Source organism: Erinaceus europaeus, chromosome 20 (assembly GCF_950295315.1).
Source record: "Erinaceus europaeus chromosome 20, mEriEur2.1, whole genome shotgun sequence".
In the NCBI taxonomy this organism is placed as follows: Eukaryota; Metazoa; Chordata; class Mammalia; order Eulipotyphla; family Erinaceidae; genus Erinaceus; species Erinaceus europaeus.
The window spans coordinates 55,490,363-55,506,029 of record NC_080181.1 but is presented as its reverse complement, the minus strand read 5'-3'; the positions used below and the strand labels follow the sequence as shown (position 1 = coordinate 55,506,029).

General features: G+C 45.2%; 1 protein-coding gene and 1 pseudogene across 1 annotated transcript in view; one reads left to right on the top strand and one right to left on the bottom strand.

The window, feature by feature from the left end:
- Nucleotides 1-15,667, bottom strand: part of FANCI (FA complementation group I) — a 51,153-nt gene extending 35,486 nt beyond the window's left edge. The window contains 10 exon segments of the mRNA XM_007527371.3: nucleotides 287-341; nucleotides 344-374; nucleotides 980-1,103; nucleotides 2,146-2,187; nucleotides 3,338-3,395; nucleotides 3,475-3,631; nucleotides 5,650-5,780; nucleotides 9,486-9,558; nucleotides 10,327-10,435; nucleotides 15,574-15,667. Coding sequence (XP_007527433.2) covers nucleotides 287-341; nucleotides 344-374; nucleotides 980-1,103; nucleotides 2,146-2,187; nucleotides 3,338-3,395; nucleotides 3,475-3,631; nucleotides 5,650-5,780; nucleotides 9,486-9,558; nucleotides 10,327-10,410 — 755 coding nt within the window. The 5' untranslated portion in view covers nucleotides 10,411-10,435; nucleotides 15,574-15,667.
- LOC132535169 (small nucleolar RNA SNORA17) lies at nucleotides 9,678-9,797 on the top strand (annotated as a pseudogene).

The following is a 15,667-nucleotide window of genomic DNA, read 5'->3' as shown; positions in this document are numbered from 1 at the left end:
GCTATCACTATCGCACCTACCAGTTACCTGTTTATCACTTTCTTAATATTCTTAAAAAGTTATTTTGTTCTGTTCTCATTAATTAGGTTCCAGGAGAGAGGGTTTTCCTGACTGGTTCATCCCTATTGTCCAGCTGCACCACTCTCTAAACTTTCTTACTGAACAATCCTCTCATCAGGATGTTCTATACTGAGGTAAGAGACTGAAAAGTCAGATAAGAAACTGTAATACGCAGTAAAAAGACTGAGCTGAAAAAACCATGTCACTTCTATGCGATTTTACTTACTCAGCATCACCACCCTGTTCCTCTTTACACTGTTTGTCCAGCTCGTTGAAGAAGCCACGATTCCTTCTAACACTCTCTTTCTACTTCCCTGGAAAAAAACAAGACCGGTCAGAAGCTGTCACATACAGGAGGGCAAGACAGATATTGAATTTAAGCATATTTCAGTTTATAGGATTACTGAATAAATTTAAACAAATTATAATCTAGAATCAAAGAATTTATGTAATACCTGCATGTTAAAACTGTGTTAAGGGGCTTACAGTCCACCCCTCTCTGGGCTCTTTATCCTTTCAGTACCACATACAGAAAATGTGGTAGTAAATGGCACACTGTACGCACTACTTTCTTTGACAGGAAGCTGGGCTCTATAAACCATCATACATGAAATGAAAGGCTCTATGAACTCGTATGTAAAGAGGATGAATACACTGAGCGCCAGACTCAGCAGGTAGGGCACACACCCTGCCAAGCACACAGGCCAGGTTGGAGCCCCTGTGCCATCTGGGAAGTGCTATGGCACCTGTGATACCTCTCTTCTTCTGTCTCTCTAGCCAAATGAAAAAGCATCTTTGGAGCAGTGAGATCACGCATGTGCACAGCCTCAGCCTTGAGAGAGGAAAGGGGGGGAAGGGGAGGAGAGGGAATGCTGCATGGTCAAAACGGTTATGCCACCAGAATCAGGAGAAATTATACCTTTGAGGAGAGAATCAGAAGTTGATAGGCCAGAGGTGGTATTTCTTGAAGATTCATTTTAGAGAACATCTTCAACACTTTTTCAATCACAATGTCCCCCTCTTCTGCAGTCAGAGGGACATCCCTGTGGAACAAAGATTCCAAAGACCAGAGTCTACTTTGGTGACTATCAGATTATGCTCCCCATCTGGTTTTTCTCTGATGAAAAGCCTTAAGGGAGACCAGTAACCTTGCCTAAGCTAAATTTATCAGGGGATGGGAGGGAGATTACCAAGTTATACTTACTTAATTAATTAATTAATTTATTTATTTATTTATTTAGACTTCCGGAGGCGGAGCTACGAGCAGCAGATCGCTTTCTCTCCTCTCCTCTCCTCTCCTCTCCCGGATCAACTAGGAATACCAAAGGAGACCACCCGGACCGAAACAAGACAGCACTAGAATGACCACAGAAACCCAGTAAATCACCCGTGAGTACAAACACGCGTGGCTGGTGACAGAGAGGAGAGAGGGGCCTAAGGAGAGATTAAGTGACTGCTAACAGTTCGACAGTTTGTCAGTGGAGACACCACCTCCAGTCTGCTCCACCAACAAGGGGACAGCTGAAGGGAGGAAAGGACTCCCCAGAGACTCACCAAGTACAACTCTGAGTCTCCATTGCTACTACCCTCAGAATCTGGAGCAGCAACAGGGAGGGACACCAGGGCACAGAGATCTAACCGGGAAACTCAGGAGAAGACCTATTTATTTATTTATTTATTGCCTCTAGGGTTATTTCTGGGGCTCAGAGCTTGCACCAGGAATCTAGTGCTCCTGGAGGCTATTTTTTCCCTTATGTTGCCCTTGTTGTTTGTCGTTGTTATGATTGTTATTGTTGTCATTGTTGTTGGACAGAAAGATATAGAGAGATGAGGGGAAGACGGAGAGAGGAGAGAAGGATCTTTAAGCCGGTCCTTGCACTTTGCGCCATGTGCGCTTAACCTGCTGCACTACTCCTGCCCGAGCTCCCCAAGCTATACTTTAAACCAACAAAGTAAAAAGCGGGGCCTGAATCTTGTAACAAGGTTCCAGTACTTTGAAAGAGTAAGAGAGTGGTGTTTTACCTTGCTACTTTGTGGTTTCTAGAAAAATAAAATATAAAAAGATAAGGGAATGATGATGCTTACTTGAACATAGAGGTGAGCTGGATTATGTATTGCTGCTCCCATCTGGGTAAAGAAAAATACAAAGAATATAAAAGCTTATCCCATGTAAGCTGTTTTACTTATTACAGCACAAGACCTCATTACATTGTAATGAGAAAATAATTATTCGGGCTATTTTAAGTCTGGCTCAGCACCACTAGACAATAAGATTTATTTATTTATTATTGTTATTATTATTATCATTATTATTTTCTTTTTACCAGAGCACTGCTCAGCTCTGGCTAACAGTGGTGTGGGGCACGGACTTGGGACCTTGAAGTGTCAGACATGAGAATCTGTTTACATTACCATTATGTTATCCTCCCTGTCCAACAATTCAGATTTTCAAATGACATTTGAAACAGTGAAATTATAACTTTTAACCCCTAAGACTGGCAAAATAAAAGTCTAATGGCATATAATGCTGGTATCTGTCTCTCTCTCTCCCTCCTTCTCTATATATGTGTCTGTCTCTACACTAAAATATTTTTAAATAATTTACTATTCATGATATAAAAGTTCACTCAAATATGTAAGAATATTAAATCCAACAGTTTTTATATAGCAAAAACATCCTGTAGGTGTCTCTTTCTCCCTATCTCCTCTCTCTCATCAATTTCTGCATACACACACACACACACACACACACTTATTAATGGAAGGGGGAGAGAAAGAAGCAGAGCATCACTCCAGCACATGAACTGCAGAGAATTAAACCCAACATTTCATGCTTGAAAGTCCAATGCTTTATCTGTTTCACCACCTTCTGGGTTGCAAATATTGGCTTATCAGGTAAGTCATGACATTTTTTTCTATGCAAAAATGCATCGATTTTTCTGACCACCCAATATTTCCTTTTTAGGGGTATTCACTTCATGAATAGCTTACATATCAGAATACAACTTATATAACTATTACTGTATGCCTAAGTTCTTCACAAATATCGCACATGTTCACATACTGCTACGCTAATATTGTGAAGTAAACAGAAACTGAATGTATAGTCTTAGAACAGAGAATAAAGGAATTAATCTTTCAAAAATATATCAGACTAAATGGTTTTATAGTGGCATATCACAAAGAAACTTCATTCAGCAGCATAAATTCCAGAAACTGCAATTCTATTTCTGCCACACGCAGCCCCCAAATGGCCGTGCGCACTATTGACACTCACCGGCCAGAACAGAGGGCGGCGATCAACTGTGTCTTACATCCTTCTCCACTCAGCTCACCTAGTAACACAAAATACACTAAGAAACATACTAAAATTAAAAAGAAAAAAAAAAGCCATTAAAATCCAAAGGAAAGTACCTTTTCCGTAAACTAGTTTTTCCTCTTTGGTAGCAAGGGCAGTGAAAATGACAGGTAACAACTCCAAAGATTTCCCATTCTTTAGTCCACCCTCTTCGACAGCAAGAATAAACTCATTGGCTAATTCAACCAATAAAGGTCCCGACAAATTGTGAGCCTAGGATTTTGTGAGGAAAACAAGACAGTAAGCAAAAACCCAAATGTCTTATAAGCTATTTCCAAATATAATAATAATAATATAGTAATAATAATAGTGTCTTTCTGCAGAACAGAACTGGTATTAAAATTCCAATTTTGTTCTATAATGGATGTATAAATTATGTGCTTTATACAAAACTAAAACTCAGAGTTCTCTCTCAGTAATGCTTTCAAATATGTTAATTTTTCAGTGTCACTTGTGTGTGATATCAAAAACGAAATTTAAGGATCAAGAAATGACTCAACGTATCTTATGAAGTATGAGGCCTGGGTTCAACCCTGGCACCACATAGGAGCACCAGAGAAAGTACAATGGAGCACTATGGACGGTGTGGCAGTGCTTTGGCGTCTCTCTTAGCCACTCCCACTATACATACAAAAGTATAGGGGAAACTTGACGTGGGTGGTGGGACTCCTGGTTGAGCACACACATTACCATGTGCAAGGACTCAGATTCGAGCCCCCTGCTCACCACTTGCAGGGGGTATGCTGCAGTGAAGCAGGTCTGCAGGCATCCATCATTCTCACCCTATCTCCCCTCTCACTTTCTCTTGTCTTATTAAATAAGATAGAAAGAACACAAGAAAAGAATAGGCTTCCAGGAGAGTTGGATTCATTGTATTGGCACCAAGCCCTAGCAGTAACACTGGTGGCAACTTAAAAAAAAAAAAAAAAAAAAAAAGAGTTGAGGAGGCCAGCAAGGTAAGATAGTTCACTTGGAAATGTGACTTCCTTGTCATATATGACACTCATGATGAAGCCCAGTCCCCACCACACTGGGGAAAGCTTCAGTGCTGTGGTGTCTTTCCCTTTCTCCCTGTCCCTATCTGATAAAAAAAAAAAAAAAAAAAAAAAGGTCCGGAAGGGAGTGAGAGTTTGTTTGGTCAAGTGTAAACTTTACCATGCATGACGAGCCCAGGGCCAAACCCCTGGCCATCACACAGAAGCACCTAGGAAACGAGGAAGCTTTATGAGGTAAAGTGGTGATGTGTTGTTTCTCTCCATACCCCCTTTCTCTTCCCCATTTTGTCTCTCATCCTCTGTTTGGGGGGGGAGCAGTCAGAATAGCTCATTTGGACAGGCTCAAGCCTTGAGGCAACTTTGGTGCTACGGCCTCTTTCACTCTCTCTCTCTCTGCCTTCTGCCTGTAAAAAGAACAAAAAGAAGATTAGGAGAGGAGTGCAAGGACCAACGTAAGGGGTCCCGGTTCGAACTCCCGGCTCCCCACCTGCAGAGGCGTTACTTCACAGGCGGTGAAGCAGGTCTGCAGGTGTCTATCTTTCTCTCCCCATCTCCCCTCCTCTCTCGATTTCTCTCTGTCCTATCCAATGACGGCAGCAGCAACAACAACAATAATAATAACCACAACAATGATAAAACAAGGGCAACAAAAGGAGCAGTAGATTCATGGTGCAGGCACCAAGCCCTGGCAATAACCCTGGATGCAAACAAAAAAAAAAGAAAAGAAAGTAAAGGAGGAATAAAGAAGGGAAGGAAATAAAAAGGGAAAGAAGGAAAGAAGGGGGAAGGGTTAGAGAGAGAGAGAGAGGTAGACAGACGGATGGATGGAGGGCTGGAGCAGTGACAAATGCAATTGAGAGCACAGTTATAATGAGCAAGGCCTTGGTCCCCACCTGCATGGGTGATACAGTGCTGCAGTGTCTGTCTATCCCCACCCCCCACCCCCATTCCTCAACTTGCCTTACGGAGGAGGGAGGCCGCCGGGAGCAGCGAATTCACTGTGCAGGCACTAAGCCCCAGTAATAACCCTGGTAGCAACAACAACAACACCAAAGGCAGAGTAGGTAGCTCAGTGCTATAGCGCATGCACAAAGCTCTGAGTAGATCTGGCACACCCAGCAGCTATTCCACAGTAGCTCTTATCCACTAACAGAACCAAAACAGTGTTTCCTGCCTGACAGACTATAAACCCTTCAAAATACCCCTGCCCCAACAAGAGTTTGTTTATCGTCTCACCTCCAGCATCAGCAGTCCTATGATTCCAGATGCTACCTCTTCCTGCAAATCTCCAGATTCCACCAACTGGATACAGCAAGTGTACAACTTGCGCCTCCTGAGGGCTCCAGCTTGCTCAGAACAGGGAGAACCTGATTGTGACAGAAAAGCAAGCAGCAAATGAAGTAATACAAATCTGAAGGACAAAGAGAAAAAACTGCATTGCAGTTTACTACAGAAGCCACATTATCACAATTGGAATCTCTATGGTGATTAGAACAGCCACATTTAGGAGTGTTGCAATCTTATGTTTAGATCAAGGTTAAGGATAATGTCACAGTGCAGGAAGAATATCTCCTAACATATCTTGTACTCCATTTGGGGTTCAGTAACTCTAAGCAGCTGCAACATACTTTCAGTCTCTAGAAGGGGCAGAAGAATGCAGCTGGAGTTTGTGCAACACCCAGTTCTTAGATAACTGTCCTTACATGGCTTCTCTGCTGAGGTCTAGACATTCTCACACAAGCTCGCCATTATTTGGTCTAACTCCGAGTAAACAGCCCTTCACCCCGGCATTTGTCTAACTCGGTTAAATCTCATGAATATCTTAGTTGCATTGAAGTAGCAATAAAAGCCTTGAAATCAAAACTATGGCTATCATGTCTACACCTGCACAGAACATACATCCGTGAGAACCTCCAAGCAAGCTCTCAAAGGTGTGCCCCCAACACACATGGGTTCCCCCACAGCAAATCCTGGCAACCATCACCCAGTCATTAACTGATCACACGGTTATCTAGACAGATATCTAGACACAGTGGGTGTGCACAACAAGCAATACCTATTTTACAACTTCAGAAGGGAAAACAATGTCCATTCAATTGTATTGGGAAAGCTTAGTAGCCATGTGTAGAAAAATGCAGCTCGGGGCTGCAAGACCACTCAGCTGCTAGAGTGCATGTTTTACCACGTGAGGTCACCCCTGGCCATCACTTGGGAGGGAGCATGCTTTGAAGCTTCAGGACATGTAGGAGTGCTCTGCTCTTTTCCAATTCTGCCCCTTCTCTCATCCTTCCTCTACGAAATCAGAAGAAAAATGAAAAAAAAGTTCATAGCTGAAATGCTCAGGAATTAGGCCAGGTGCCAAAAAAAGAAAGAAAACTAGAACATCACTTAACATCATACATGAAAACTAACCCCAATTGTTAGTATTTCCTTTTTATAAAGAAAAGAAAAGAAAAGAAAAAAAAAGAATAAGAAAAAAAAAAAAAAACCCCAAATGAGATTAAAGATGAGAAGAGAATTAGAGGAAAAGTATCACACTTCCCGATCTCCAACTATATTACAGAGCTACCATTATATAAATGTGTGGTACTGGAACAATAACAGACCCTAAGATAAATTAAATAGAACTGAGAGTCCAGAAATGAGCCCCACACATATGGATAGTCCATTTATGACAAAGGGGCCCAAAAGAATAAATGAAGAAGCGACTCTTCCATAAAAGGTGTTGGGAAAACTGCATCGCTACATGAAGAATGAAGCAGAACTACCACATGTTGCCATGCATGGGGGACAACTCAATGTGGATCTAAGACTGAGAAGTTAGATCTGAAACTATAAAGTTTCTGACACCCTACTGAATGGGATATACATCTGACAAGTGATTACTAACCAAAATGTGGATTAAGAACTCACAAAACTCAGCCACAAAGAAAGCAAAGACCCCCACTGGGGGGAACTGAACAAACTCTTCACCAAAGCCAATAGCACACATGAGGGCTGAGCAGTGGTACACCTGGTTGAGTGTACCTGTTGCCAGGCATAAGAACCCAGGTTGGAGTCCCTGGTCTCCACCTGCTGGAGGGAAGCTTCACGAGCAGTGGAACAAGGCAACGGTTTTCTCTATCTTTCTCTCCCACTATATTTTTCTCTGCTCTATCAAATATAAGAAAAGCAAATAAAAGCAAAAATGCTCAAAGTAACTGATTATCAGAGAAATGCAAATCAAAACAACAACACAATACTACCTCACACCAGTGAGACTACTATACATCAAAAAGAACTGAAAAGAAGGCACCACTGTATACTGTTGGTGGGAATTACATTGACTCAGCCTGTGAAGCAGCCTGGAAACTCCTCAGAACATTGGAAAAGGACTCACCACACATTCCAGCTATTTTTCTCCTAAGCATCAATCCAGAGAACTAATAAGCACTTGTCAGAGAAATCTATTATGCCATCTAGGTTCATGGCAACCCTATCTGCAATAAGCCAAAACAGAAACAACCCATGGTTAAGGAAAATGTGGTCTATGCAGATGGAATACTCCTGAGCTGTGAGACAGAATGAAATCTCTTTTGCTACATGGATATAAATGGAAGAATCATGTTACATGAAATGAGCAAGGAGAAGGATGAATGCCAGATAATCTCACTCACAGATGGAACCTAAGAATCAAAATAATGGGTAATACAGGCTAAGACCCTTAATGGCCTGGTGGTCTTTTATAGCAGATCTGGAGGAGGGAGGGGGTGGGGGTTAAAGAGAGTTGGGGGTCCAGTGCTCTATGGAGATAGTAGGTGGAGGAAGATGATACTTGGGTGAAGGGTGAGCTGTGCTGACACCCATCTTGGGAAGATCTGGAACTCAGCCCAGTGGCTAAACAGCCAGGCATAACAAGAGTGAGGTCCCAAGTTCAGTCTCTGTCATTGCATGTGCCAGAGTGATGCTCTTGTTCTCTTTCTATGCATACTTGGTATACCTTTTTAAAACATTGATTGCAGTGATGGGTGCACAACACACTAAAGAGACTGAACTGCACCTTAAATGGATGAATTATATGTAATTGTGCACATTAATAAAATGGTGAATTTTTATTATTGGATTTTCAGAGAAGTCATGGCACATTTTTCTGTTTTTCTATGCAAAAATGCATCATGACTTTCCCAACAATGCAATATATTACTATTTCTTAAGAAATTTCAGCAAAAGCAAGGATAATAAAAGCAAAACTAAATCAAACTGAAAAGCTTCTGCAAAGCATAAAGTACCACTACTTAAACAAAGACACCCTCCCAAGTGAGAGAAGACTTGTAGGATTTTACCCTATCGTAATTTATAAAAACCACTGAGGGAGTCGGGCTGTAGCGCAGCGGGTTAAGCACAGGTGGCGCAAAGCACAAGGACCGGCATAAGGATCCCGGTTCGAACCCCGGCTCCCCACCTGCAGGGGAGTCGCTTCACAGGCGGTGAAGCAGGTCTGCAGGTGTCTATCTTTCTCTCCTCCTCTCTGTCTTCCCCTCCTCTCTCCATTTCTCTCTGTCCTATCCAACAACGACAACAACAATAATAACTACAACAATAAAACAACAAGGGCAACAAAAGGGAATAAATAAATAAAATAAAATATTTAAAAAAAAAAAAAAAAAAACCACTGTGAATCACAACCTGCAATAGCGTTCAAGGTATAGGGACAAATATGTCCCCTGAGAACTAAGCCTCTCTACGCAAGCATCTAAGCCATTCTGCTTCACCAAACCCCAGGGTGCCCGTGTCCCTTGACGAGCAGATTCAGTACTCAACACTGCTGTTTTCTGCTTCACTAGTTGAAGCACACTTAGGGAAGGCAAAGCAGACTTGATGAAATGTATCCTTTATAAGCCCCCAAACCAATAGTACAACATACTCCAGCAAAATGATTTAAGTTCACAAGAGACTACTGCTGTAGTTCTGCAGAACTCCCCAGTCACAGAAATTATACCAGTGGGACTTGAAAACTGCGAGAAAATTGAGGAACTATGCCAAGAGGAAATGAATCTGCCAGTGAACCAAGAGGTAGCATTAATTACCATTACCTTTGAAGATGGCTCTCAGGAGCGGTGCGGCGGCTTTCCCTTTCAAGGCCTGATTCTGAAGGAGACCAGTCAGCTGCAATGAAGAGCAGGCTGTAAGTCTCTGAGCAACAATTTCCCCGCCCCAGTAGCCTAACCTCCTGAGAAGACTCATCTGTCAGGTTTCTACCACTCAAGAGGCAAATATAACAGCCACCTGTCCCGGAAGGAGTTAGAGGTGTGGCTGCCGTGCCACATGTGTGTCCTTAGGTGGAAGAAAAGACTTGTCTCCACCCAGTGTTCTCACCTGCAAACAACTGACATCTAACAAAGCGCCCCAGACTGTGGATGCATTTACGGGCAACCTAAAGCATGTGGTGGAAAAGACCCATTCTCCCCTCCCATCTGAGGCCATCCTGCACTCAAAAGCAGGAGGTGAAGAGACGGCCGGCCAAGTGATGGGGATGGGGAAGGGGACTTAACTGTGAATGTTTCAAAAAGCTTCACATAGACCAACAAATATAATAAAAAACAATTCAGTTTATTTGTGGCAATGTTTATGAATTCCCTTCAGTGAAAAACAAAGATATCTATCAGTAGGTAAATGAAGTGTCTTACAGTCAATTAGGAGCATTCCAAGAACCACCTCTAAGGACACTTATTTGCACATAGTTCCGTCAACACCCACAAGTGCCCTAAGTTGCCCACTTCTCTTCCAAAACCTTGCTTATTTCCATTGATGAGTGTTTATCAAATGAAGTCTAGTCTCCTAGAAGGAGAGGGGGTAGACACAGAGACTGAGTTGTCTAACCTGTCCTTGGAACCTGTCATGAATCTGTCACAGAGGATGCTTCTGTATACTCACATCATCATCTTTCAGAACTTGGAGAAATTCCTGCAGTTTGCCAGCTGTTTTTTCTGCTGCTAGTGATAAAATCTTCTGGTCCATTGCTGCACATATCAGGGAACTTTCCCTATCAGGAGAAAATTTCAGAGATGGACACGCCACTTAGAAGTAAACAGGTTTACTTGTCCCCCTCTTCATTAACAGAGTATCTCACACTTCCGACAGATAGTATACAAGTATACACAGTGGCTACTCAGATTAAGTCACAGTAAGCAGTATTTGTAGGGGAGTCTTTTCCAAAACTATCTCAAGGATTCTCTGACATTCCCTTATTAGGAACTCGTACTCTACTCAAAGGGTTTCATACCATTTGCCCATTTACACCATCACGGTAGCCAGATGGTTTGTAAACATTCTTCACTACTAGGAAGAATGCAGTGAGCAAAAGCATTTGGGGGTTAGTTAGATCAGCTGTGGGACAATGCATAAAGTGGAGTAGAGTTCATGGAGGGGAGCAGTAAGAAGGCCAGAAAGACAGGCCAGGATTTATAAACTGTGTGGCATCTTAAAATGCCAGGGTAAGGAATTTTGATCTTATCCTGTAATACAGAGGAACCACACTTGGGAGAGCAAAAGAGAAACTGACTGGATTGAAGAAATGAGAGGAAACCGAGTCTGGCCCCAATATGCAGATTTAAAAGCGGGGAGGTTCTGAGGAAGAAGGGCTAGGGGATCAACCTAGCACTACGTTAGCAGTAGTGACGAAACTAAGATGGTGACTCTGAAGAATGGGAAGGAAGGGAGGGAAAAAAGCAGGTTCACTAGGCAAGACTTAGGGAAGGGGAAATGCAGACAGTGGAAACCCTACTCCACTTTCTGCTGCTTCCTTGTTTGAGCCCAGCTCCTTGGGTCTTCTAATCAACTGCTGAAACCAGAAACCTGGGCAACTTTTTTTTTTTTTGTCTCCAGGGTTATTGATGGGGCTCTAGAGCATGCCTGCACTGTGCCTGAACTGCTCCTGAAGGCCATTTTTTCCCCCATTTGTTGTCTTTGCTGTTTATTGTCGTTGTTATTGTTGTCGTTGTTGGGCAGGACAAAAATCGAGAGAGGACAGGGAGATGGGGGGGAGAGACACCTGCAGACCTGCTTCACCGCTTGTGAAGTGACCCCCCTGCAGGTGGGGGGCTGGGGGCTCAAACTGGGATCCTAACGCTGATCCTTGAGCTTTGCCCTCCCTGGGCAGACGACCTCACCAGTCTACCCTGGAATCCCCTCCCAGAGCCCTCCCCCACTAGGAAAAGAGAGAGAGAGAAGCTGGGGGAGTGGATGTAGTCTACCCTGGAATCCCCTCCCAGAGCCCTCCCCCACTAGGAAAAGAGAGAGAGAAGCTGGGGGAGTGGATGTACCTGCCAACACCCATGACCAGCAGAGAAGCAATTACAGAAACCAGACCTCCCACCTTCTGCTCCCCATGAGGAATTTTGGTCCTTACCCCCAGAGGGATAAAGAATAGTAGGGAAGCCTCTAATGGAGGGGATGGAACATGGAACTCTGATGGTGGCAACCATGAAATTGTACTGTACAATCTTGTTAGCCACTACTAAAACACTAATAATAAAAAGGAAACAGAGACAAGAGCTGGGAGGCCTCACCAGGCTGAGCACACAGAACCTGAGTTTGAGCCCTGCTCCCTCCCCAATGTACAAGTACAAATGGTGAAGCAGGTCTGCAGGTGTTTCTGTTCTCCCTTTCTATCTTCCCCTTCCCTCTCAATTTCTCTTGGTCCTAACAAATAAAATAAAGGAAAAATGGCCACCAGGAGAAAAAAAAGTGCCTAAGTCAGGGCATGCTGGAGAGGTGGTTTATCCATAAAGTTCATACAGGAATTCTGGGTTCAATTCCCATAATGTTAATTTGATACAGAACATCATAAATAGAAGAAAAGAGCTTGGTTATCTCTCACATAAGAAAAAAAAATTCTGGGGCCAGGCAGTGGTGCACCTGGTTATGCACACATTACAGTGTGCAAGGACCCAAGTTCAAGCCCCCGGTCCCCATCTGCAGGGGAAAGCTTCACAGTGGTGAAGCAGGGCTGCAGGTGTCTCTTTCACTTTCTACCCCCCCTCAATTTCTCTGTCTCTATCCAGTAATAAAAATACTTTAAAATATATATTAGAAAAAGAAAAATAGGGGCAGGGGTAGATAGCATAATGGTTATGCAAAGAGACTCTCATACCTGAGGCTCTGAAATCCCAGGTTCAATTCCCTGCACCACCATAAGCCAGGGCTGAGCAGTGCTCTGGTAATAAAATAAAGATAAATAACTTTTTTTAAAAAAGAAAAATATATTCCTGAAGTCAGAATCTCTGAGTCACCCCCCAGTGTGCGAGCACACGTGCGCACGCGCAAGCACGCGCGCACACACACACACACACACACACACACACACACACACTTACTTCCACCACCTCCTCTCTCAATGCCAGCATCTAAAAGTTCAAAGTCTTTCCCCTGCCTACGTCTCCTTCACCACTTTCCTCCAGCCAATTGCTTTCAGCCCTGCAACCCTCCCCACCACATTCTTCCAGCTATGGGCCTTTCCCTGTGATTTTTCTCCACCTGGGTCTTTAAAAAGACCTCGTTTCACCCCTGCCCCACAATCTTTGTTAATCTCTACAAATCCTCAAGGATTTCCACTCAATCCACGGAAGCTTGGTCTAGATTAACCGCTTCCCCATTACATTCTTTCAAGACAGCACAGATCTCCTGCCATCAAAGTTTTTCCTTTAAAGATTTGTTTTTATCATAGAAGAAACCAGAGCAACTCTCAACTCCAGCATATGCAGTGGCGGGATCTAACTCTGGGGCACCCCTCCTTGTTAAATCCAGCACCCCACCACTGTGGTAGCCATCAAACTTTTAACTTACATGTGTAGCTGCTATTATGAACTACATCTTGCTGTCCAGGAGCTGGAGGAGTGCCTCGAGCGCTGGACTTCAAAAACGTGGGGTCTGGAGTTCCATCCCAGGCACTGCATGTGCCAGAGAAGGCTCTGGTTCTCTCTTCCTCTGTCATGTTAATAAATAAATCTCTGGGGCCGGGTGGTGGTGCACCTAGTTGAGCGCACATATTACAATGTGCAAGGTCCCAGGTTCGAGTCCCTGGTCCCCACTTGCAGGGGGAAAGCTTCACGAGTGGTGAAGCAGGGCTGCAGGTGTCTCTCTCTCTCTCTCTTCCTCTCTATCCACCCCTTCCCTCTTGATTTCTGGCTCTCTATCCAATAAATAAAGATAAAAATAAGTAAATCTCTTTAAAACAAGTTTATATCCCAAGCCAGTAAAACAACTTATCTGGATAGTGCTTCTGCTTTGCCCTAAGAACCATACAGGTTCAGGCCTAGCCTCTATCACATCTGGAGGAAACTTTTAAAAAGATCTGTTTATGGGGCCAGGTAGTAGCGCACCTGGTTGAGTGCACAGATCACCAAGCACAAGGACAGGGTCCGAGCCCCAGACCCCCAACTTGGGAGGTGTGGGGGAAGCTTCACAAATGGTGAGACAGGTCTGCAGGTGTCTCTCTGACTCTCTCCCTAGCTCCTCTCGCCTCTCAGTTTCTCCTCTGCCCTATCAAATCAAGTAACTTTTTTTTTTTTTAAAGAAAGACTTGTTTACAAGTAGAGAGAGAACCGGAGCATCACCCTGACATTGCATATGCTGGGAGTGGGAGTGCAGCACCTGATCGCCTGCGCCACCGCCCAGCCTGCACCGGAGGAAGCCTGAGTGTCTCCCACCCTGGAAGAAAAGCAAACCGGGCGGCGAGCTCGACGCAGAGGAACCGCATCTTCCACCGACTATAAACCCTGCGAGGCCCAGGTCCCGGCAGGCTGTGCCCTTCACGGAGCCGAGCACTCTGCTCCCAGTAAGTCGGATAAACACACCGACCCCGGGAGTCCGGCGGTGGCGCAGCGGGTTAAGCGCAGGTGGCACAAAGCGCAAGGACCGGCATGAGGATCCCGGTTCGAACCCCGGCTCCCCACCTGCAGGGGAGTCGCTTCACAGGCGGTGAAGCAGGTCTGCAGGTGTCTGTCTTTCTCTCCCCCTCTCTGTCTGCCCCTCCTCTCTCCATTTCTCTCTGTCCTATCCAACAACAACGACATCAATAACAACAACAATAGTTATAACAAGGGCAACGGATGGCCTCCAGGAGCAGTGGATTCGTGGTGCAGGCACCGAGCCCCAGCGGTAACCCTGGAGGCAGGGATATAATAACAACAATAGTAATAATGACAATAATGGGCCTCGTGGCGGCGCACCTAGTTGAGCGCTCGTTACAGTGCTCAAAGATCCGGGTTCGAGCCCCCAGTCCCCACCTGCAGGGGGAAAGCTTTGCAAGTGGTGAAGCAGGGCTGCAGGTGTCGGTCTGTCTCTCCTCCTCTCTATCACGCCCTTCCCTTTCGATTTCTGCCTGTCTCTACCCAATAAACAAACGTAATTTAAAAAAAGTGATAGTAATAATAGTGACAAATAAAAGACTGAATAAGGGTGGAGTCGGGCGGCAGCGCGGCGGGTTAAGCGCAGGTGGCGCAAAGCGTCAGGATCCAGGTTCGAGCCCCCGGCTCCCCACCTGCAGGGGCGTCGCTTCCCAGGCGGTGAAGCAGGTCTGCAGGTGTCTGTCTTTCTCTCCCCCTCTGTCTTCCCCTCCTCTCTCCATGTCTCTCTGTCCTATCCAACAACGACATTAATAACAACAGTAATAATAATAACAACAAAACAAGGGCAACAAAATGGAATAAACATTTTTTAAAAAAAATTTTAAAAAGACTAAATAAGTGAATGACTGGGTCCGGCCTTCTACACCTGGAGAACCTGACCCCAAGCCAAGCACCCAGGTGCGCAGGTGCGATCATCCCCAGGTGAGGGGAGCCGCGAGTCAGGAACATGGCGGGCAGGGGCCGGCCCCGAGCCGCACAGCCTTCACCCCCTTTGTCCGTGTGCTGACGGCTGGTCCGAGAGGCCCAGTCGGGCCCCAGACGCGGCCTGGCCAGCGGCCGCCATGCTGTGGCCGCGCTCGCGCGGAGGCCCGGGACCCGGGGAACCCGGGGGAGCTCGCGACGACTCCGCCCCGGAGGGCGAGCAACCCGAGCATCCCCAGGTCCGGGGACGCGTCCGAGCCGACCAGCCGTCGAAAACTCCAGAAAGACGTCTCGGAACAGAGAGCCCACTAGTCTACACCGCCTTATCCCCTCCCCGTGACTCAAGTCTCACCTGTCGGAGAAGCGCCAAACCCCACTTGCCCGGCTCCACCGCCTCCCCGCCCTTGCCCACTTCCAAAACTCGCGCCTTGCCGCTTGCTGACGCA